Source organism: Humulus lupulus, chromosome 2, assembly GCF_963169125.1.
Source record: "Humulus lupulus chromosome 2, drHumLupu1.1, whole genome shotgun sequence".
NCBI classification, from domain to species: Eukaryota; Viridiplantae; Streptophyta; class Magnoliopsida; order Rosales; family Cannabaceae; genus Humulus; species Humulus lupulus.
In genome coordinates, this window is record NC_084794.1 from 132,026,118 (window position 1) to 132,048,967 (window position 22,850).

At 40.9% G+C, this 22,850-nt stretch overlaps 1 protein-coding gene across 1 annotated transcript; it reads left to right on the forward strand.

Annotated features, from left to right (window-relative positions):
- The first annotated feature begins 8,211 nt into the window (after positions 1–8,211).
- On the forward strand, positions 8,212–9,570 carry LOC133814732 (uncharacterized). The gene is made up of 2 exons (XM_062247657.1): positions 8,212–8,457; positions 8,539–9,570. Exons 1-2 carry the CDS (start codon positions 8,212–8,214, stop codon positions 9,568–9,570), a joined length of 1,278 nt encoding a protein of 425 aa, XP_062103641.1.
- The last annotated feature ends 13,280 nt before the right edge of the window (positions 9,571–22,850 follow it).

Consider the following 22,850-nt stretch of genomic DNA (forward strand, 5'->3'; position numbering starts at 1 on the left):
GTAGGTCTTTGGTGTGCTCTCGGGTTGGGGGCACACTGCGACCCTAGGAGGCAAGTCGCGGCCCGCCTCCCTTATGGCTTGGGTTCTTGGTCTCTGACTTAGGGGCAAGTCGTGACCCTAAGGGCTAGGTCACGACCCGCCTAGAGGTTTTGCCTTAGATTGGTTTTTAAGGTTGGTGAGGCTTGGGGGTTCGAACCTAAGCTCTCAGTACAATTTCTACTACCTAGTTTAGTAGCAATTAAGGTCGCAGAAGCTAGATTTTATCTCCTAAGTATTTATTTGGATTAGAAATTGATAAATACCTATTGGCCACTGTGACTAGGTTTATCTCCAAGGCTCAGGACTGAGGATCGTGCTCGAGACCGCTCTATTATCTCCACTCAGAATTCAAGGTAAGAAAATTGCACCCTGCGTGGTTATGAACGGGACTAAGATTCCCAATTATTAGTTACTTGTGATATGTGTTTGTAGGATTGATTTTTCATATAAGAATGACCGACCTAAGGGAGATTGAGTAAATGGTAAGCATATTGAGCACAGCCCAGCCTAAGTGAGTCGGGGCTAGCTAGAACGACAGGGGGGCTTGGCCTAAGGGTGCCAACCCTGATTACTTGAGATTATGTGATTGCAAATGTTTAATTGAATATCCATACTTTTTTTATGATTATATGAGATGAGCTTGATTGAATATTCTTATTGTTACATGTGATTGTTGTTTTGGTTTTCTTGCTAGGCCTTGGCTCACGGGTGCTACATGGTGCAGGTAAAGGCAAGGGTAAGCTGGATCAACTATGAGTTGGAGAGCTCTGGGGGCGAGGTGTACATTGTCAGCTGCTTGTCCACCACGGTCGAGGAAAGTAAAGGAATAGAGGCCTAAAACTTGCATTTTGCCATTAGAGTGGCTACTGATTGTATATAATTTTGAGAGTTTGTAAATTAACACTTAAACCTTGTTTTTGGGATCCCATGTTCCAAACATCTATTTTAATGAAAAATTAACCGTTTACAATAAAAATCTTTTAACCCTAATCCAATTGTTGACCTTAGGATCACATTTTTAATCAAATGACTTGATTAGCAAGTCCTGCACTATTTTAATTAGACAGTGTAACGGTCTTGGTTATCCAGGATGCTATACTTTGCCCCCAACATGATCACTGTAGAACCCCTCGTGAACCTCCTACAGAATAGCTCGGACTTCTTCAGTCATTATGCATCTCAGAATGAGCATGGAATTTGACCTTCTATATAGCTTTTTGTCCATAAAGTTGTATTGAGGACTTTGGTACTGCAGTTTTCTGGCTTTGTTTTTGTCAGCTGGAAGCTCTCCAGTGGTTATGTACTTCATGATGGGCTTCATCCACGTATCTTTGTATCAGACTTTGCATAATCTAGACCTCTTGAATACTTGGTGCTGCTAGAAAATTAATTAGAACCATATTAAGGAGCTCAACATCCCACGTGTTCGCCAACTTCATGAGGGCATTTGCATTAGAGTTTTATTCTTGGGAGACTTGCTTGATCGAATATTGGTCAAAAGCCGCAATATTTCTCATGCCTTGGCCAAATAAGAGGCCATCTTCATGTCCCTAACTTGGTATTCTGAAGTCACTTGATTCACTACTAGTTGCGAGTCGCTAAAGATTTCAAGTCCCTTAGTATGTAGTTCCTGAGCCACTTTTAACCTTGCTAGAAGTGCTTCATACTCGACTTCATTGTTTAAAGCTTGGAAACTAAATCTAAGAGCACTGCGGACCCAAAGACCATTAGGGGATAACACAATGAGGTCCATGTCAGAGCCATTCGCATTCAAGGAGCCATCAAAAAATAGCCTTCAGATAGGCCCCTTTACTTCACTCGCCTCCGACTTGTCACAGATACCCATGCACTCAGCAATGAAGTCGCCCAGGACCTGCCCCTTGACTGTTATTCTTAGGAAGTAGGTTATATCATACTGGTCTAGCTCTATTTTTTATTTTAGCGATCTCCCTGAGGCATCCAACTTCTGTAATACCTATCGGAGGGGGTGATTAGTTAGATCTTTTATAGTGTGTGCCTTGAAATAAGTGCAAGCTTTCAAGAAGTCACCACTAAACAAAAAATTAGCTTTTCCATTAGAGTGTATTTGAAGTCGAACCCTAGCAATCTTTTGCTAATGTAATGTACAGGATGCTGCACTTTCCCCCCTTCACGCACCAAGGATGCACTATTTGCATGCTCAGAGATGGCCAAATATAAGAACAAGGCCTCAACATCTATTGGTTTTGAGAGGATTGGGGGTTGAGTGATGTGGGTTTTAAGAGCCCCAAAAGCCTCTTCACACTCTTTGGTTCACTCAAACTATTGGGATCTTCAAAGGATTTTGAAGAACGTCACACACCTATCAGTTGCTTTAGATACAAAATGGCTCAAAGCTGCAATTCTTCCAGTCAAGCCTTAAATGTCCTTTCACTTTCGAGGGGACGACATATCGAGGAGAGCCTTAATATTTTTTTGGGTTTGCCTCTATGCCTTGGTAACTCACAATAAAATCCAAAAACATTACGGACACAACCCCAAATGTGCACTTCTGGGGGTTATGCTTCATGTTGAACTGGCGTAAAATTGTAAACGCCTCTTTTAGATATGTTACATGCTCTCCTAAAGTTTTCAACTTTACCAACATATCGTTGACATATACTTCCATGTTGCATCCGAGCTGATCTTTAAACATTCTGTTGACTAACCTTTGGTAATTTGTGCCTGCATTTTTCAACCCAAAAGGCATCACTTTACAACAATACACTCATTTATCGGTGAAGAAACTAGTGTGCTCCTAATCGAGGATATGCTCTGAAATTGATTGTAGCCAGAGTAGGCATTCATGAAGGTCAAGAGTTCATGCCATGAGCTAGCATCGACTAGCTGATCGATGCACAACAAGGGGAAACAATCCTTCAGGCAAGCCTTGTTGACATTTGTAAAGTCTATACAGGTCCTCCAAGTCTCGTTGGACTTCCTGACTAGGATTGGGTATATAGCTTTTTGAATGAATTTTTTAGCCAACAACTTTTATACTTCAGTCTTTAAGGCCTCTGACTGGTCGTAGTTAATTAATCTTCTTTTCTGGTGGATAGGAGAGGCATTTTCATCAATATTGAGGGTGTGGCTTATAAAATGCGGACTGATGCCGACCATATCAGCGTGAGACCAAACGAAAAATTCCTGGTTCTCTTGAAGGAAAACAACAAGGTTCTCGCGAAGGTCCCGGCTCAGGCCCTTTCCAATCTTAACCACCCTAGATGGATCTTTCTCATGTTATTTCCTCTAGCTCTTCTCCTGGCTCTACAGTCAAGTTCTCCTCTCCTAACCGCGAGTCTACATCCTCCTCTTCTCGACGGACCTTGAGGACTTGTTTTCCAACTACGAGTGCTTCTGTTTATGGTATTTCATCTATTATCATCATGATTGTAGTGCTAGGCTGGTTCAGGAGTAGTACTGACACATTGTAACATTGTTGAGCCTCTTTCTGGTCTCCTCGAACCATTCTAAATCTTGAATTGGTCGAGAACTTCATACACAAGTGTCTGACCGAGGTGATAGCTTTGAATTCTACAAAGGCTGGCCGACCTAGTATTACATTGTATGTTGAGGGAAAGTCGACAACAATGAAGGTAAAATACTTAAAGCTTGCCTTGGGGCCTCGCCCAGGGTAACTAGTAACTTGATTTGACCAGCAGGAACAATTCATTCTCCTGAGAAACCAAACAATGTAGAGGTGCTCAGCTGAAAATCTCAAACTTCGAGCCCTATCTTGTCAAAGGCCCACTTGAACAGAACATTTATTGAGCTTCCATTGTCAAGGAGAATGCACGCCACTATCTTGTTGGTTATCTAGGTCTCAATTACTAACAAATCATGGTGAGGAAAATAAACCCTCCGGGCTATTGGGAATTGTGCCCTGAAATCATATGTAGTAAACATTGTTTTAAGAAATAAATAAATAAATTGAATTTGTTATGCATATATTTTATGGATTATATTATTCTGTGATAATATTATGTAAATATCAGAAAAATTCCTAAGTTCATATATGTGATCTCAAACACGTATTGGTACGGGAGGATTGTGTTTGAGATAAATGAACTTGAATAGTTCAGAGTTAAATAAAGTTATGAAATCTTTAGATTAATTATTGCAAGTACGACCCACTAGTATTATGAAGACATGTGATCTAGATCCAGATCACTAGTGTAGTAGGACACTTTAGTGGAGGTACTTTATATTTTAGAGAATATATAGAACTGGACCAGATATGTTTATTAATACTTAGTTAAATACCATTTTGAAGTATTAATTAAATATATGAACTGATGATCATATACAAATAGATCTTTGTCCTAAAGATACTATGAACTCCTATTTATGTTATATGAGTTCTTTGATCCACTCATTAGGGTCTATCAGAATGATCAGGCTAGAAACTTTTGTTTTGGGAATTCATTAATGTAAATGGCTGGGGACATAGTATACAGATATGGAATCTATACCTTCTCGTAAGAGATTGAATAATGGTTCTCTTAAGGGTTGATTTTTGGGACTGAAAAGGTTATTGAGCTCAAATTCATAATTTAGTTATGAATTAACATTCACTAGTAAAGTCAATGGTACTTAAGGAAACAATATATAATTAAAAGGGTAAAACGATAATTTTATTCCCGATTAATTATGAACCATTATTAGAGGGTTAATTTGTATGTAATGATTATATCAATGGACGCTTTATTTTATAAAGTACTCAACAAATGAAATGTCTATAATTACAAGAGTGCAGTCTCATATTTATAATGGAATAATCATGTGATTAATAAATTAAGAATATTTAATTAAAGAGTTTAATTAATAATCTCAAATTTATTGGAGCTTGGAACTATAGGTCCATAGGTCCCCACAACGGCTCTATCAATACTATTCAAGGCAAGAGTTGATGTAAAATGAAAAATAGTTGAAAGACATATTTAAGAAGAAATTTGTTCTTCGGGGCAAATATGCAATAATGTGATATAGTGATTAATTAATTAATTACAAATTAATTATAATTAACAAAATTAATTAATATTTAATTATTTTTTAATTTTTGAAATTATATTAAATAATTAATTAATTATAATTTTCGAAATTATAATAAATTAAATATTTAATTTCGAATTTTATATTAGTTTTAATTAATTGGTAGAATTTATTAAATATCTTTATTTGAGTGGGAGATAATAATCTGATAAGTTGAAATTAGATTTAAATTTAAAAGATTGATATTTATTTAAATAATTAATTATATTTGATAATTAGTTGAAAATATATTTAATTCAAATATGAATTAATTATCAGGTTTATTATATTTTTATCTGACAAGGTAGTTTGAATAAATAATTAAATAAACATAGAAAAATCAAATATCCTTAAAATATAGGGTGGTACACGACCACACACAGTCCATGGCGTGTACTGCATAATTTTCACGGATAAATTTTTCAATTTTATTTATTTATTTAATTAATTAATGGAAAATTTAAAAATTTGTTTTTTAATATTTTCATTAATAAGATAATTAATTAATTAAAAGATAAATTGTAAGTTGGTTACAGATTGTTTTTTGAATATTTTCTTTTTGAGTAAGACTTATCAATAAATAATCAGAAGACTAAGAGAAGACTCAAGATACTCTAGAATTCGCTTTGTGAAAAAGAATGATACTTTTCTATCTCTCCCTAAAAAATCTAAAGAACCAATCTCAGGCCTATTCTCTTGATCTCATGTGTTGAGTACATCAAGTAGAATTAGAAATTAACCATCCTTTATTCTCTAAGTGCCCACACACTTCTTGAGGTGTAGAGAAAGTTGTGGAAGATCTTGGTGTGAGTACCTAGGAGCAGCTTGGATAGGAAGTTCGTTCAAATTACGAAAAGATAGCAAGGACACTTGATAGGCATCAAGAGGTATGTTTTCTATTCTTTTCTTGCTTATGATTAATGTATGTATATTAATGGATCCACATATTTAAAAGTAGTTTAAATATGTTACAAATTTTTTGTTGTACATTGGGCCTACCCACCACCATTCCGTTGCGTATTAGGAAACTTGTTCCTAACACGAGCATCTTCCTCCGTAAAGGTGATCGCTTGGTCAGTCATTCTCGGTATATGTGTGGGAGACTGCCCAAGCACACAAATCTCTTTGTCATGGTTTAGGACTTGGGCATATTTATTCTTTGCATACCTTGATTAACCTCCTAGATGTGGTCCTCCTGAAATGGTATTCACCTATTCATTTGGTCTTGGAGGAATCGAAGGAGGTTGTCCTTGATCGCTAGCTGATATAGAATAGATGGTTGCAGGGGCCCCAGGCGCTACATGGGGAGGTGCCACCACTTGCACCTTCTACATCTTGTGGTCCTTGGTGAAAACCAACTGCGACTCCATGTTCCTATCCCCGAGCATAGTGTCGGAAATGTCCCAACTTTAGGAGGTTCTCGATCTCATCCCTGATTTTTCGCCACTCATTAGTACTATGCCCAATGTCGTTATGATACTTGCAAAACTTGGATGGATATCTCTTTTCTTGATCCCTCTTGAGCGATTAAGGCTTTAGGTAGGGGATTTTTCTTTTTGTTGCCATGAAAATGTTCTCGCGAGTCTCAACAAGCTCAGTATACTTAGCATACTGGGGGTATATTTGTCCTCTTGGTTCTTTTTACCCCTCTTGTTCCCTCCTCAGGATTGGTTACTGCTGCCTCTTTTCCCACTTCCCTGGTTGTTGCTATGTATAGTTTATTAACTTTGGGCCATTGGCGTGGCACTAAAATTGGTCTGGCGAGCGGAAAAGCTATACTAAGAGTGGGGACTCCTCCAAGACTGCCGATTGGCATCTTGCTATACTGAAGTTCAGCAAGATACCCCAAGTTTGGGGTCGAGGATCCGGGCACTCCGCTTGACCCTCCTGCAACTCCAACAATTCATATTCCCAGTTAATACAGGTCTTGGCTCATCTGGCTGACGACGACCTTTTCTTTGCAAATCATCCCATGGAGGTGATCAAGGGAGGATTTCTGCCTCTAAGGCCATCAACTATTATCCATCATCTATTCGCTTTGTACGAGCAACCTCTTGATTGAACTGGTTGATGTGCTACTTCAGAGTTTCACCAAGTCTCTAATTTATGTTAGCAAGGGAATTGACTTTGAAGTTAACCTTCTTCGCAGCCACAAACTGTCTTTTAAGCCACTCACTTGCTGCCCCTGTGACGCTCAAAGGGAAACATGTGCAACATGATGTGATTCTAAATGATTTGAACCCCAATAAGAATAATGAGACCCAAAAAAGCAATTTAGAATAAGGATGCCTTGGATCGTTCTAAAATCAAATTCTATAGTAACAAAGAACCTTGACTCGTTATCTATAAAGAGATAAGAACCAAAGGTATAAGAATGACATGAGATGCCACACTCAAGAAATGAGAAGGATTGTGAGTGATAAGTCAAGGATTTGAACGCCCCAAGAAAGATCTGTTGGAAAAACAATAAGAGCACGCAGCAAAACTAGCATGGTGGGCCCATTGTGTACAACAATAAAAGTTTCATTAATCATATAAACAGTTTAAATGACCAAGAAAATATCCATCCAGAAACATTATATATACAATATCATTAATCATGCAACATATATATAAATATACAGTATATTTACATATAACATATAAACACATAAACATATGAATATTCAAGAACGTGAACTTTTACCTCTTGAAGCCTATCAAGTGTCCTTGAGTCTTTTCGTATATTTATCGATCTTCCTATCCAAAGTTTTGAGCACTCAAACCATGATCTTCCGGAGTGTTCTCTACACATCAAGATGTGTGTGGGCACATAGAGAACATGGGTTTACAAATTTAGGAATCACAAGTATTTCTCAACACATGAGAATTTTGATTATTGTTTGAGAATGACTAGAATAAAGAAGAAGAATAAAGAGTTTTAGTCTAACAAAAATTCTGAGAACTATTCTGAATTGTATATGATTCACATTATTCGATATCATATATATAAAGATAATTATATTACCTTATTATTCCTAATAATAATAATAAAAGTAATATAATAATATCAAAATGATGATAGGATAATATTCCATACAGGAGAATCGTTTTTTATGCTGAGACTCGTTTTCCCGCTCCTCCATGGCGAAGAAGAAGAAATCGGCTCGGAAGCCTGTGACTCGCTCGGTTACTCAGGGCTTGCCTTCAATCCAAGATGCGACTGCTCAGGAAAGATTTGTTGTTGATGAGATGCTTGTGGATGGTATCGATCAGACGTCAGGTTTGCCCCAAAATGCTGAAGAGAAGGGTTTGACGGAAGGTGAAACAAACCAGATAGATGAGCACACGACTGCTAGAATGGCTTTGCCATCAAGCTGGGCAGACTCAGTGGAGGCAGGAGACTTTCAAACTTCAACCCAAACCCATTGGTAGCAATTCAAATCGGGTAATCTCTCATTTTCTGACCAGAATCTTGAATATGCTGAGCCTTTGATTAAAGATGGTACGAATATTTCTCTAGTTGATATTGATGAAGTGAAGTGCCAATCGGCTAATTGGAGTTCTGCTGTCATATGTATGGTTCTTGGAGCTAATCCTCCAATGGCTGTTTTTGAAGGGTTTATCAAAAGGGTTTGGGGTCATTTAGGGATTTCTCAAATAGCCAGGATGACAATGGGTTTGACTATGGTCAAGTTTAACGATGATGCTACAAGAGATCATGTTTTGGAAACTGGCATTCTTCATTTTGATAGGAAGCCAATTATAATTCGACCATGGTCCACAGATCTAAGTGCAATTCAAATGATCCGTTCAGTGCCTCTTTGGATTAGGTTACAAGATCTAGGCCTTCAATATTGGGGTAGCAAATGCCTCAGTGCCCTTGTTAGTACGATAGGCAAGCCGATAATGGTGGACAAATTTACTCGTGAGCGTACAAGAGTTCAGTTTGCTAGGATCATGGTGGAGATGGAAATCACAGATAATCCTCCTAGGACAATACAATTTTTGAATGAGCATGGTCAGTTAATAGAACAAGGGGTAGACTATGAATGGTTGCCAGTGAACTGCAAAACTTGTGCGGGTTTTGGTCATTCTATGGTTGACTGCCGTAAGGAGATGAAAATTCAGGGGATTAAGAAGGATATTCCTTCCAGGATTCCTCATGTGGTAGGGAGGGACAAGGATGAGGAAGCTGGTTCTGATATTCCCTCTAGGAATCCCTCTATGGAAGGGAGGATGGATGAGAAAGTAGCTGCTGGTATGCCTAGGAATGTTTCTGCGGTTCCACCAGCTCCTAATGGCCAGAATGTGAGTGACAAGGGTTGGAAATCACCTAAGAAAGTGGTATATAAACATGGGACAATAGAGAGTAACAAGAAGAGGACTAATAAAGTGGCAGTTAAGTCATGCCAGAATCAGTCCAACTATTTTGTGGTTCTCCAAGAAGAGATAGAGCGGGAGAAAGGAGGATTTGGTGAAGCTAGCTCTTCTCATGGATAACTGTAACATTTTGAGCTGGAACTTAAGGGGATTGAATGGTCTGAAAAAGCAGGCTGCAGTTTTGAATATATGTAGTAAGAATAAAGTGGGAGTTGGTGCTCTATTGGAAACGAAAATGAGGGGATCTAAAGTCACTGAGATGATGGTTAATAAATTTTTGAAGTGGGATTATTATTCCAGTTTGGTTACTGAGGGAAGAATTTTGATAATATGGAGGAGGGTCTTTGTCAAGGTTACAGTGATTGAGGAGACAAGTCAATATGTTCACTGTAATATTAAAATGGCTGGTCAGAAGTTTCCTTTTAGTGCTACATTTGTTTATGGGCGTAACACTATGGAGGAAAGGAAGATTTTATGGCAAAGTTTACCTAAGAATTCAGCTGCTGCTTGGGTAATGTTGGGAGATTTCAATGCAATCTTTACAGCCAAAGATAGGAATGGAGGGAAGCCTGTGTCTAAAGCTGAATTATTAGATTCTTCTCAATGGTTTGCTAGTTCTCATCTGGATGTGCTTAAACAAACTGGTTCTTTCTTTACTTGGACAAATAACCAAGATGGCCATGCTCGCATATACTCTAAGATAGATCATGTGTTTGCTAATGAGGTCTGGCTGGATCTGTTTCCTAATACAACAACAGTCTTCAACTGGGAAACGATTTCTGATCACTGCTCTTGTACTCTCTCTATTCAGCCCATGAAGCACTTGGGAGTTAAATTGTTTCGGTATTATAATTTATGGGCAGATCATAAAGACTTTAAAGGGGTGGCTCTTGATAACTGGAGGAAGCCTATTCAGGGGCCTGGATTAAAAGCCATTTATCTTAAGACTATGCGGCTGAAACACAAGCTGAAAAGATTTAATAGGGATCATATAGGAGACATAGGAGTTCAATTTCAGAAGGCTAAAGATGATTTTCAGGATGCCCTTTTCCATGCTCAGCAATATCCTAGAGATTTTACTCTCCAAGATAAAGTCAAGGTTGCTGCTGAATCATTTATTAGTCAGGAACAAATGTATCATAGCTTCTTGGCTCAAAGAAGTAAGATTAATTGGTTAGGGAAGGGAGTCTCGAACACTGCCTATTTCCATGCTTGTCTGAAGAAACGTAAAGAAGAGAATAGGATAGCCTCTTTTGTTACTTAGCAAGCTAGATTGGTGGATAACTTTTCAGAAGTAGTCTCTCATTTTCTGAACCACTTCAGGAGTATTATGGGCAGGTCTAGTTCAGCTACAAAGAAATTAAATGTCCATTGTGTAGAGATGGGTCCCAAACTCTCTGTGGACCAACAACTATCTCTGTTGAAGCCTTTTTCTCACAGGGAAATTCGAGAAGCCTTATTCAGTATCCCTATAATCAAATCCTCGGGTCCAGATGGGTTTGGTTCTGGTTTTTTCAAGGTGTTGTAGCTGGATATAGGAGATGAAATATGTAGAGCTGTAGGGCAGTTTTTTGAATCAGGCCGTATCCCTGAGGAGCTACTTGATACCACATTGTCTCTGGTCCCCAAATGTGATAACCCTTCTCGGGGTGTGGATTAAGGCCTATTGCGTGTTGTTCTACCTTATACAAATGTATCTCTAAGCTTCTTTGCTCTCGTTTAGCTAAGGTTCTTCCTGTCTTAGTTCAATCTAATCAGGGAGCATTTGTTCAAGGGAGATCAATAGCTCATAACATCTTGATTTTTCAAGATCTTATCAAGAATTATGGGAGATCAGCTATTTCACCTAGGTGTGTAATCAAAATTGATATCAGTAAAGCTTATGACACAGTCGATTGGTGGTTTATTGGAGATCTCTTAAAAGCCTTGTGTTTCCCTGTGAGATTTATCAGCTGGATAATGACATGCTTGAAAAACACATCATATTTCTTGCTCATGAATGGAAGGGTTCAAGGAAAATTTAAGGGTGAGAAGGGGCTTCGGCAAAGGGATCCTATATCGCCTCTTTTATTTTTCCTAATCATGGAATATCTCACTCGGAGTCTTCAATTGGCAGTTCTAGATACTTCTTTCAGGTATCATCCCATGTGTAAAAGTCTAAACTTGCTGAGCTTATGTTTTGCAGATGATTTGCTTTTATTTTGGAAAGGATCTTTGGCTGCTGTTCAATTGCTCAAGGGTACTCTAGAGGAATTTAGTTCTATTACTGGGCTAAAAATTAATGCTAGTAAATCGCATGTTTACTTTGGGGGGGGGGGGGGGGGTCTCTACTGGTGACAGGAAAAAATTAGCTACTGAGTTACAGCTTTCTGAAGGGTCCTTTCCCCTTAAATATCTTGGTGTTCCTATGAGACCAACTAAGTGGAAGCATGAGGATTGTGATATCATCATCCAAAAATTTAGAATGCGATTACATACTTGGGCCAGCAGGCACCTATCCTTTGCTGGTAGAATCCAGCTCATTCATTCTGTTCTTTTTGGTCTGCGGAACTACTGGATGAGTATTTTTATACTTCCTCAAAGTATTATTAAGGAGATTGAAAAGTTATGTCGTGGTTTTCTATGGGGAGTTAATGGCAGTAGGAGCAAAATACATATGGCTTCTTGGTCTAAGGTTTGTCTTCCGAAAGTGTATGGTGGCCTTGGGTTCAGAAATGGCTCAATTTGGAACAAAGCTATATTAGCTAAGTATATCTGGGCTATAACTGAGAAGAATGATATGCTTTGGGTCAAGTGGATCAATTCTATATACTTGAAAGGTTCAGAGTTCTGGTCTTATAGACTTCCTTCAGATACTAGCTGGTATTGGAGGAAATTATGTAATCTCAGGGATCACTTCAGCTGTGAAGAGGTAAAAGCTGCTGGTTCCTCAGGAAAATTTCACCCTTCAAAACTGTATAACAACTCTCTCTGTCAACAACAAATTGATTACCATAGAGCTATTTTGTAATGCCCTAGGTAGCCAAGAACGTTACACTGTGTGTTTATAAAGTGCTAGACTTGCTAATCAAGTCATTTAATTAAAAACATGTTATTGAAACTATAAAGGAACTAGGGTTAAAATGTTTTGGTCTCAAAAGTCACATTTTCATAAAGAAACGTTTCCTGTTTACACGGGATCCCAAAAATGTCAGAATTAAAGACCGTTTAAAAAAGACGTAAGGTTTAAATACAATATCAAGCCATATTAAGGCAGAATAAACAGTTAGGCAATCCCTGTCCTGATCCACTCCTCGACCATGGCGATCGAACAACTGGCTATGTACATTCAACCCCGCAGCTCTCTGTCTCAGGATTGGTCCAACTTGCCTTTTCCTTTACCTGCACCACGTAGCACCCGTGAGCCAAGGCCCAGCAAGAAAACACAACAACAGAGCATAAACAATCAACAAACAATTCAGTATCTCATATCGCATCACATATTCTCAACCATCTAAGCATTCAGCAAAATCAAGTATTCCACATACTAAACATATCAATTCATATCATATATCAATTCACAAATGATAACTAGGGCTAGCGCCCTCAGGCCGCTCCCTCCATTATCCCACTGACTCCGGCCCGCTTAAACCGAGCTCAGTGAATATTAAGCTGTCCTCGGCTACCAGTGGCCAAGCCGCACCCTGTGCGCAAATATTGTGTACGACACTCTTAGGTCGCTATCACATCTCCCATGGCATAATACCATCATTGACATAATACAATTATCGGGAGCACTTAGTCCCATCACAAACATATAACCGGGTGCAGTTTTCTTACCTTTCGATTCGCTAGCGTTGATCACTTGACTCCATGAGCACGATCCCTCTCAAGCCCTAGCTCTCACCTAAATACAACCATAGGTCAAAGTCATCATCAAACCTCAAGTCCAAAATCAAGCCTCGGGACCAATCCCGAGCCCCCCGGGAAGTCCTAGTTCCACCATACAAGGTGGTGGAACCAAACCCCAAACCCTTGGTCAAAAACCCATGCAAATAACCCTAAAATCCCTTTCTAAAGACAGGGTAGCGCTATAGCGCTCTTGGGAGGGCGCTACAGTGCTACAAACAGAAGAAAAATCCCCCAGGAAGCTTAGCCTAGTGCTACAACGCCCAAAGGCTAGCGTTGTAGCGCTAGTCACACACAGGTAGTACCTCAATTTTTTCTCCTGCGATTTCCTCGAACCAAACTCAACCAAAACTTCTCCAAACCATCACCAAACTCAAAAGCAACCTTATCTACACACTCCACTCATCCCAACCACCCCAAATACTCAAAACCCAAGCACATGCATCCCTAATCTCAAAATTCACCATAGCCACTTCTAAACTTCAAAACTCAGCAGAAACCAGTTAAACATCAAAGTTAGAAGCTTAGAATTCATACCTTTAATGGGAATTCGATTTCAAGACAACCTCTACACCTCCTTAGCTTGTTCTTCCTCAACCTTTGGCCTGAATTCCCTAAAGTTCCCATCAAACTCAACTTATACACCATAATTCAAAAACCAAAACCAGAAACTAAAGAAACTACAAAGCCTTACCTCAAGTGTTAGGGTGTTCTTGCTAAACCTCTGCCAATTCTCCAAGCCTAGCTTAGGATTCTTGATGCTCAGCCTAACTTAGCTCCTCCCTAAGCTTTGCTCCAAAAATACTCAAGAAACTGATGAGGAAAGCATAAACCGACCTTAGGAAACCCTCTGTTTTCTCCCTTCCTCTTTTCTTTCTTTTCCTTCTTTTCTCTCTTTCAGACTTCTATACTTTTCTACAACTTCCACTAACATAAAGCCTTAGTAATACCCATCTTTAAAAAGCCAAATAACCTTAATGCCCTCCCTATTAATTCTAAACCCTTTAATCCACTTAGGGGCATTTTAGTCATTTCACCCCAATTCCCGCTAACTCCTCAAGTGTCTCTAATATTTACCGCTTAATTCCCGATACCTAATTAATCACCAATAATATTCCTCGATGTCAAAATAGACTCCAATATACTCACTAAATTCCCATTTATACCCCTAGGCTCACCCCGAGCCGGGTATAAATCCCCGCCATGACTTTTTCGCTACTTTGCTCACTAGGATCGTCTCGAGTCACAGATCACAGATATATCCACATAATAATGTGGTCTCGACAATTATCACATATATCAATACAGTTATGCCCATAATGGCCAAAATTACAATTATGCCCTTCTAACCTAATCAGGGCCTACATGCATACTAATACACATAGTCATGCATCTCAAATATTCAAATAGTCATATAACATGCTTTAAATCATAATCATGCATTTACTCATCAAAGTCACACATAATTCCCATTATGCCCTCCAGGCACACTAATCAAGGCCCTTAAGCCTTATTAGCGAATTTGGGTCGTTACAACTATCCCCTCCTAATGAGAATTTCGTCCTCGAAATTTACCTGAACAACTCGGGATACTGATCCCGCATCGCTGTCTCAAGCTCCCAGGTCGCCTCCTCGACCTTACTATTCCTCCACAACACTTTAACAAGAGGAATCGTCTTATTCCGCAATACTTTATCTTTCCGATCCAAGATCTGAACTGGTTGCTCTTCATAAGCCAAATCTATCTGTAACTCCAAATCTTCATACCTCAACACATGAGTTACATCCGAGACGTACTTCCGAAGCATAGAAACATGGAATATGTCATGAACTCCAGATAACGATGGCGGCAAAGCTAATCTGTAAGCTACCTGACCAATCCTTTCCAGGATCTCGAATGGTCCAATGAATCTAGGGCTTAACTTTCCCTTCTTTCCAAACCTCCTCACCCCTCGCAATGGTGAAACTCGAAGAAAAACGTGGTCCCCAACCTGGAACTCCACGTCTCTACGCTTAGGATCAGTGTAGCTTTTCTGTTTGCTTTGAGATGCGAGCATTCTAGCCCGGATCTTCTCTATAGCTTCACTTGTCTTCTGAACCATATCAGGCCCCAAATATCTCCTATCACCCATCTCATCCCAATGAATGGTGACCTACACTTCCTCCCATACAACATCTCATAGGGAGCCACTCCAATCGTCGATTGATAACTATTGTTGTACGAGAATTCAATCAACGGAAGATACTTACTCCATGAACCCTCAAAATCAATCACACATGCTCTGAGCATATCTTATAATACCTGGATCGTCCTCTCAGACTGTCCATTAGTCTGAGGATGAAAGGCTGTACTGAACTTCAACTGAGTCCCCAAAGCCTTCTACAAACCACCCCAAAACTTGGAAGTGAAGATAGGATCCCGGTCTGATACTATAGACTTAGGAACTCCATGGAGACGTACGATCTCCCTCACATACAACTCAGCATACTAATCCACATTATATGTCGACCTCACTGGAAGAAAATGGGCTGACTTGGTGTATCTATCCACTAACACCCACACTGAGTCATGAAGCCCCACTGTCCTGGGTAAACCTCCCACAAAATCCATAGTAATGTCCTCCCATTTCCATTCAGGAATACCAAAAGGCTGAAGCAACCCTGCTGGTCGCTGATGCTCAGCTTTCACCTGCTGACAAGTTAAGCATCTAGCAACGTACTCTACCACATCCCTCTTCATCCCGGGCCACCAATACAAAGTCCATAGATCCTTATACATCTTCGTGGTACCCGGATGAAGTGAGTACAGCGTCGTATGAGACTCATCCAGTATCTCTCGTCTGATCCCCTCATCAGCTGGAACACAAATCCGTCCCTGATACCGAAGCAAACCAACCTCAAATACAGAATAGTCCTTAGCTATTCCCGATAAGACATCTTCTCTAACCCTCTGTAACTGAGCGTCTATCAATTGTCCTTCTCTAATCCGCTCTAGCAGGGTCGACTGTAGAGTAATATTGGCCAACCGGCCTACTACCAACTCTATCCTTGCTCTGACCATCTCATCAGCTAACTCCCTTGAGATCTGAATGGAACTGTATAACTGACCTGGACCTCTCCGGCTCAATGCATCCGCCACCACATTGGCTTTCCCCGGATGGTAAAGAATATCACAATCATAATCCTTTACCAACTCCAGCCAATGCCTCTCTCTCATGTTCAGGTCCTTCTGTGTAAAGAAATACTTCAGGCTCTTATGGTCAGTGTATACCTTGCACTCCTCCCCATATAGATAGTGTCGCCAAATCTTCAGTGCGAATACCACCGCTGCTAACTCCAAGTCATGAGTAAGATACCGCTGCTCATACTCCTTCAGCTGTCGTGATGCATAAGCTATAACCTTCTCATTCTGCATTAACACACAGCCTAAGCCCAACCTCGATGCATCGCAGTAAACAACAAACTTCCCTTCCCCCGAAGGAAGACTCAACACTGGCGCTGTAATAAGTCGTCGCTTCAACTCTTGGAAACTATCTTCACACTTGTCTAACCAGATAAACTTCAGATTCTTCCGTGTCAATTCTGTCATCGGTGCTGCTATCTTCGAAAAGCCCTCTACAAACCGTCTGTAGTAACCTGCTAACCCAAGAAAACTCCGCACCTCCGAGGAAATCCTTGGCCTCGGCCAATCCTTAACTGCCTCTATCTTGGATGGATCCACCTTAATCCCATCTGCACCTACGATATGTCTAAGGAATGTCACTTCTGGTAACAAAAACTCACACTTCTTAAACTTGGCGTACAATTGATGCTCCCTCAACCTCTGAAGAACCTTTCGAAGATGAAGCTCGTGCTCTGCCTCTGAGCTGGAATACACCAAGATGTCGTCGATGAAGACAATAACGAACTGATCTAGGAAATCCTTGAACACCCTGGTCATTAGATCCATAAAGGTTGCTGGGGTATTGGTCAAACCAAAAGACATGACCAAGAACTCATAGTGCCCATACCGCGTTCGGAAGGCCGTCTTAGGTATGTCCTCATCCTTGATCCTCAGCTGGTGATAACCAGATCGGAGATCAATCTTTGAGAACACCGTCTTACCCTGCAGCTGATCGAAAAAGTCATCAATCCTTGGTAAGGGATACTTATTCTTGATTGTTAACTTGTTCAATTCTCGGTACTCGATGGACATTCTCAAAGTCCCGTTCTTCTTCTTTACAAACAAAACTGGAGCTCCCCATGGCGAGTAACTAGGCCTGATGAACCCCAAATCCAGAAGCTCCTACAGCTGTATTTTTAATTCTTTCAGTTCCGCCGGTGCCATCCTATATGGTGCCCTCGACACTGGCTCTGTCCCTGGCGCCAACTCAATGACAAATTGAATCTCCCTACGCAGCGGAAACTCAGGCAAATCCTCAGGAAACACATCCACGAACTCACAAACCAATCTGGTCTCCTCTGGTTCTACTGGTGAAACTCTGGTGGTATCCACCACACTAGCCAGAAAGCCTATACAACCACCTTGTAACAAGTCTCTGGCTCTCAACGCAGATATCCTGGGTATGCGGGGTCCATGCACCGCTCCCACAAAAATGATGGGATCCTCGCCCTCTGGCTCAAAAGTCACCATCTTCTTCCTGCAGTCAATGGTAGCTCCATATCTAACCAGCCAAGCCATACCTAGAATCATATCAAAGTCCTCCATACTCAATTCAATCAAGTCCACTGACAACTCCCTACCATCAACTATCACTGGCAGTGCTCTAATCCACCTCCTAGAAACTACCAGTTCTCCTATAGGCAAAATAGTCCCAAACCCTAAAGTACTATACTCACTAGGTCTACACAATCTATCAATCACCTTATTAGATACAAACGAATGTGTAGCACCAAAGTCTATCAAAACAGTAAAAGGAATGCTAGCACTAGAAAGCTGACCTGTCACTACCGAGGGACTAGCCTCGGCCTCCGCCTGCATCAGGGTGAACACTCGAGCTGGAGTCAAGCTGTCCACCTTCCCTGTCTCTCCCTTCTTCGCTGTCGGGCAATCCTTCCTGAGGTGTCCCACCACCCCGCACACATAGCAGGCCTTAGCCCGACACTCGCCCGGATGGCGTCTCTTGCACCTCGTGCACTCTGGGTAGGTCCTCCATGTATCACTGCCTCCCTGGCGGCCACCTTGGGTACCCCGACCTCTCCTATCAGGACCAGGAGCGATCGAAGCCTCAGGGGTCTTCCTCTTCAAATCACTGGGGCCTCCACCCCTACCAGAACCAGAATATGGAGGCACCGCCATGTGGCCCTCCTTCCTCACTGCACTCTCTCTCCATATCTTATTCTCCGCTTCCTCAGCGGTAAGAGCCTTCTCCACAGCCTGGGCATAAGTTGTTCCTCTAGGAACTGTGGTAATCCTCACATCTCAGGCTATCATAGCATTCAGCCCTCTAATGAACCTGTCCTGCCTAGCTGCATCAGTAGGCACAAGATCTGGTGCAAACTTCACAAGTCTATCAAACTTCAAGGCATGCTCTGTAACTGTCATACTGCCCTGAACCAGCCCCACGAACTCATTTACTTTCGCTACCCTGATGGCAACATTATAATACTTCTGACTAAACAAGTCTTTAAACCCTTCCCAAGTCAATGCAGAAACATCTCTGGTCTGTGATGCCACCTCCCACTAGATTCGGGCATCCTCCCTCAGCATATAAGTGGCACAGGCCACCCTGTCATGTCCTTCCACCCTCATAAAATCAAGAATAGTAGTAATCATAGTCATCCACTGCTCAACCTTCATTGGATCTGGTCCTCCCTCAAAGATCGGGGGCTGCTGCTTCCTGAACCGCTCATACAACGGTTCCCATATGTTCCCAACATCAACTGGTTGTGCTACAGGTACCACTGCAGGTGGCACAACAAGGGCAACACCCCCAGATGGAGCCTGCTGCCGTAGAATTCGAATATGATCATCTTAGCTCTGAAGCCGAGCCTGCATGTCCGCCATTAACTGCTGCCAGTTCCCAGGGACTGGTGGAGGGGTCTGGCCCTGATCATCATCTCTAGCCCCAGACTTGCCGGCTAGTCGCGTAGATTTTCTTGGACGCATAACTATCCAAGTCAATCTGCAATCAACGACTTGGCAATTAGGATATGATGACAGGGTAATAATCCTTTCATGATCCATCACTGGAACTCCTATTATCCACAAGCAATCAATTTATAATAATTCATCCAGATATTCATTCACATGCACAGCAGTGCTAATAAGCACGCCCCAATAACATCATGCAATAGTCAAGGGCCAGGCCCTATCAGTATCTCATGCTCCCTATTCATCAAACAAATATCAGCAATCATGTCTCAGTCAAATCATTTAAACAAATAATCATGTATACACAATTACCAAACCCTGAATTGAGCTTGTCTCTCGCGGAAAATGCACATATCCAGCCAGTCTTCAGGACCCATAAACCTAGGACGCTCTGATACCAAGTTGTAACGCCCTGGGTAGCCAAGACCGTTACACTGTGTGTTTATAAAGTGCTATACTTGCTAATCAAGTCATTTAATTAGAAACGTGTTATTGAAACTATAAAGGAACTAGGGTTAAAACGTTTTGGTCTCAAAAGTCACATTTTCATAAAGAAACGTTTCCTGTTTACACGGGATCCCAAAAATGTCAGAATTAAAGACCGTTTACAAAAGACGTAAGGTTTAAATACAATATCAAGCCATATTATGGCAGAACAAACAGTTAGGCAATTCCTGTCCTGATCCACTCCTCGACCATGGCGATCGAACAGCTGGCTATGTACATTCAAACCCGCAGCTCTCCGTCTCAGGATTGGTCCAACTTGCCTTTGCCTTTACCTGCACCACGTAGCACCCTTGAGCCAAGGCCCAGCAAGAAAACACAACAACAGAGCATAAACAATCAACAAACAATTCAGTATCTCATATCGCATCACATATTCTCAACCATTTAAGCATTCAGCAAAATCAAGTATTCCACATAATAAACATATCAACTCATATCATATATCAGTTCACAAATGATAACTAGGGATAGCACCCTCAGGCCGCTCCCTCCATTATCCCACTGACTTCGACCCGCTTAAACTGAGCTCAGTGAATATTAAGTTGTCCTCGACTACCAGTGGCCAAGCCGCGCCCTGTGCGCAAATATTGTGTACGGCACCCTTAGGCCGCTATCACATCTCCCATGGCATAATACCATCATTGACATAATACAATTATTGGGAGCACTTAGTCCCATCACAAACATATAACCGGGTGCAGTTTTCTTACCTTTCGATTCGCTAGCGTTGATCACTTGACTCCTTGAGCACGATCCCTCTCAAACCCTAGCGCTCACCTAAACACAACCATAGGTCAAAGTCATCATCAAAACTCAAGTCCAAAACCTAGCCTCGAGACCAATCCCGATCTCCCCGAGAAGTCCTAGTTCCACCATACAAGGTGGTGGAACCAAACCCTAAACCCTTGGTCAAAAACCCTTGCAAATAACCCTAAAATCCCTTTCTGAAGACAGGGTAGCGCTACAACGCTCTTGGGAGGGCGCTACCGCGCTACAAACAGAAGCAAAATCCCCCAGGAAGCTTGGCCTAGTGCTACAGCGCCCAAAGGCTAGCGCTGTAGCGCTAGTCACACACAGGTAGTACCTCAATTTTTCCTCCTGCAATTTCCTCGAACCAAACTACCCCAAAACTTCTCCAAACCTTCACCAAACTCAAAAACAACCTTATCTACACACTCCACTCATCTCAAGCACCCCAAATACTCAAAACCCAAGCACATGCATCCCTAATCTCAAAATTCACCATAGCCACTTCTAAACTTCAAAACTCAGCAGAAACCAGTTAAACATCAAAGTTAGAAGCTTAGAATTCATACCTTTAATGGGAATTTGATTTCAAGACAACCTCTACACCTCCTTAGCTTTCTCTTCCTCAACCTTTGGCCTGAATTCCCTAAAGCTCCCATCAAACTCAACTTATACACCATAATTCAAAAACCAAAACCAGAAACTAAAGAAACTACAAAGCCTTACCTCAAGTGTTAGGGTGTTCTTGCTAAACCTCTGCCAATTCTCCAAGCCTAGTTTAGGATTCTTGATGCTTAGCCTAACTGAGCTCCTCCCTGAGCTTTGCTCCAAAAATACTCAAGAAACTGATGAGGAAAGCATAAACCGACCTTAGGAAACCCTCTGTTTTCTCCCTTCCTCTTTTCTTTCTTTTCCTTCTTTTCTCTCTTTCAGACTTCTATACTTTTCTACAACTTCCACTAACATATAGCCTTAGTAATACCCATCTTTCAAAAGCCAAATGACCTTAATGCCCTCCCTATTAATTCTAAACCCTTTAATCCACTTAAGGGCATTTTAGTCATTTCACCCCAACACCCGCTAACTCCTCAAGTGTCTCTAATATTTACCGCTTAATTCCCGATACCTAATTAATCACCAATAATATTCCTCGATGTCAAAATAGACTCCAATATACTCACTAAATTCCCATTTATACCCCTAGGCTCACCCCGAGCCGGGTATAAATCCCCGCCATGACTTTTTCGCTACTTTGCTCACTAGGATCGTCTCGAGTCACAGATCACAAATATATCCACATAATAATGTGGTCTCAACAATTATCACATATATCAATACAGTTATGCCCATAATGGCCAAAATTACAATTATGCCCTTCTAACCTAATCAGGGCCTACATGCATACTAATACACATAGTCATGCATCTCATATATTCAAATAGTCATATAACATGCTTTAAATCATAATCATGCATTTACTCATCAAAGTCACACATAATTCCCATTATGCCCTCCAGGCACACTAATCAAGGCCCTTAAGCCTTATTAGCGAATTTGGGTCGTTACTTGTTTGGTGCCGGTTGTTTATTCCTAAGCACAGATTTCTGCTTTGGCAAACTGTAAACTCTCAGATATTAACCTGTGATAATTTGCTCAGGTTATATGTGGCTCTTGACTCTCTTCTCTGTCCTATTTGTGGTATCTCTGCTGAGACTCATACCCATTTATATTTTGATTGCTATCTATCCAGGCAGATATTGGTCATCATATTTGGCTAGTTGGGTTTTCAAGCTTGGCCTTCTGAATTTACTAGTTGGCTGGTTTGGCTCTCTAGCAGGAAGCCTGGAATTATTTTTGATATCATCAACTCGGTCCTGGTAGCAGTTGTGTATGGTATTTGGCAGAATCGAAATAGATGTGTTTTTTATAGATATTCTTGGTCAGCTAATAGTATTGCTTCTGAGATTAAGACTAAGATTCAATACATAATATTTCATGTAAAAAATAGGAAATTATCTATACAAGAACAGAGGTTTATAGATAGGATAACAATGTATTCTGGTCTGGGGCCTTCTTGGTTGCCTTTGTTTGCACGGGTTGGAGGGTGTTTCCCCTGTTTTTGGTTTGTAAGAGGTGTTTGTATTGTACTCTGTTTGGCATGGCT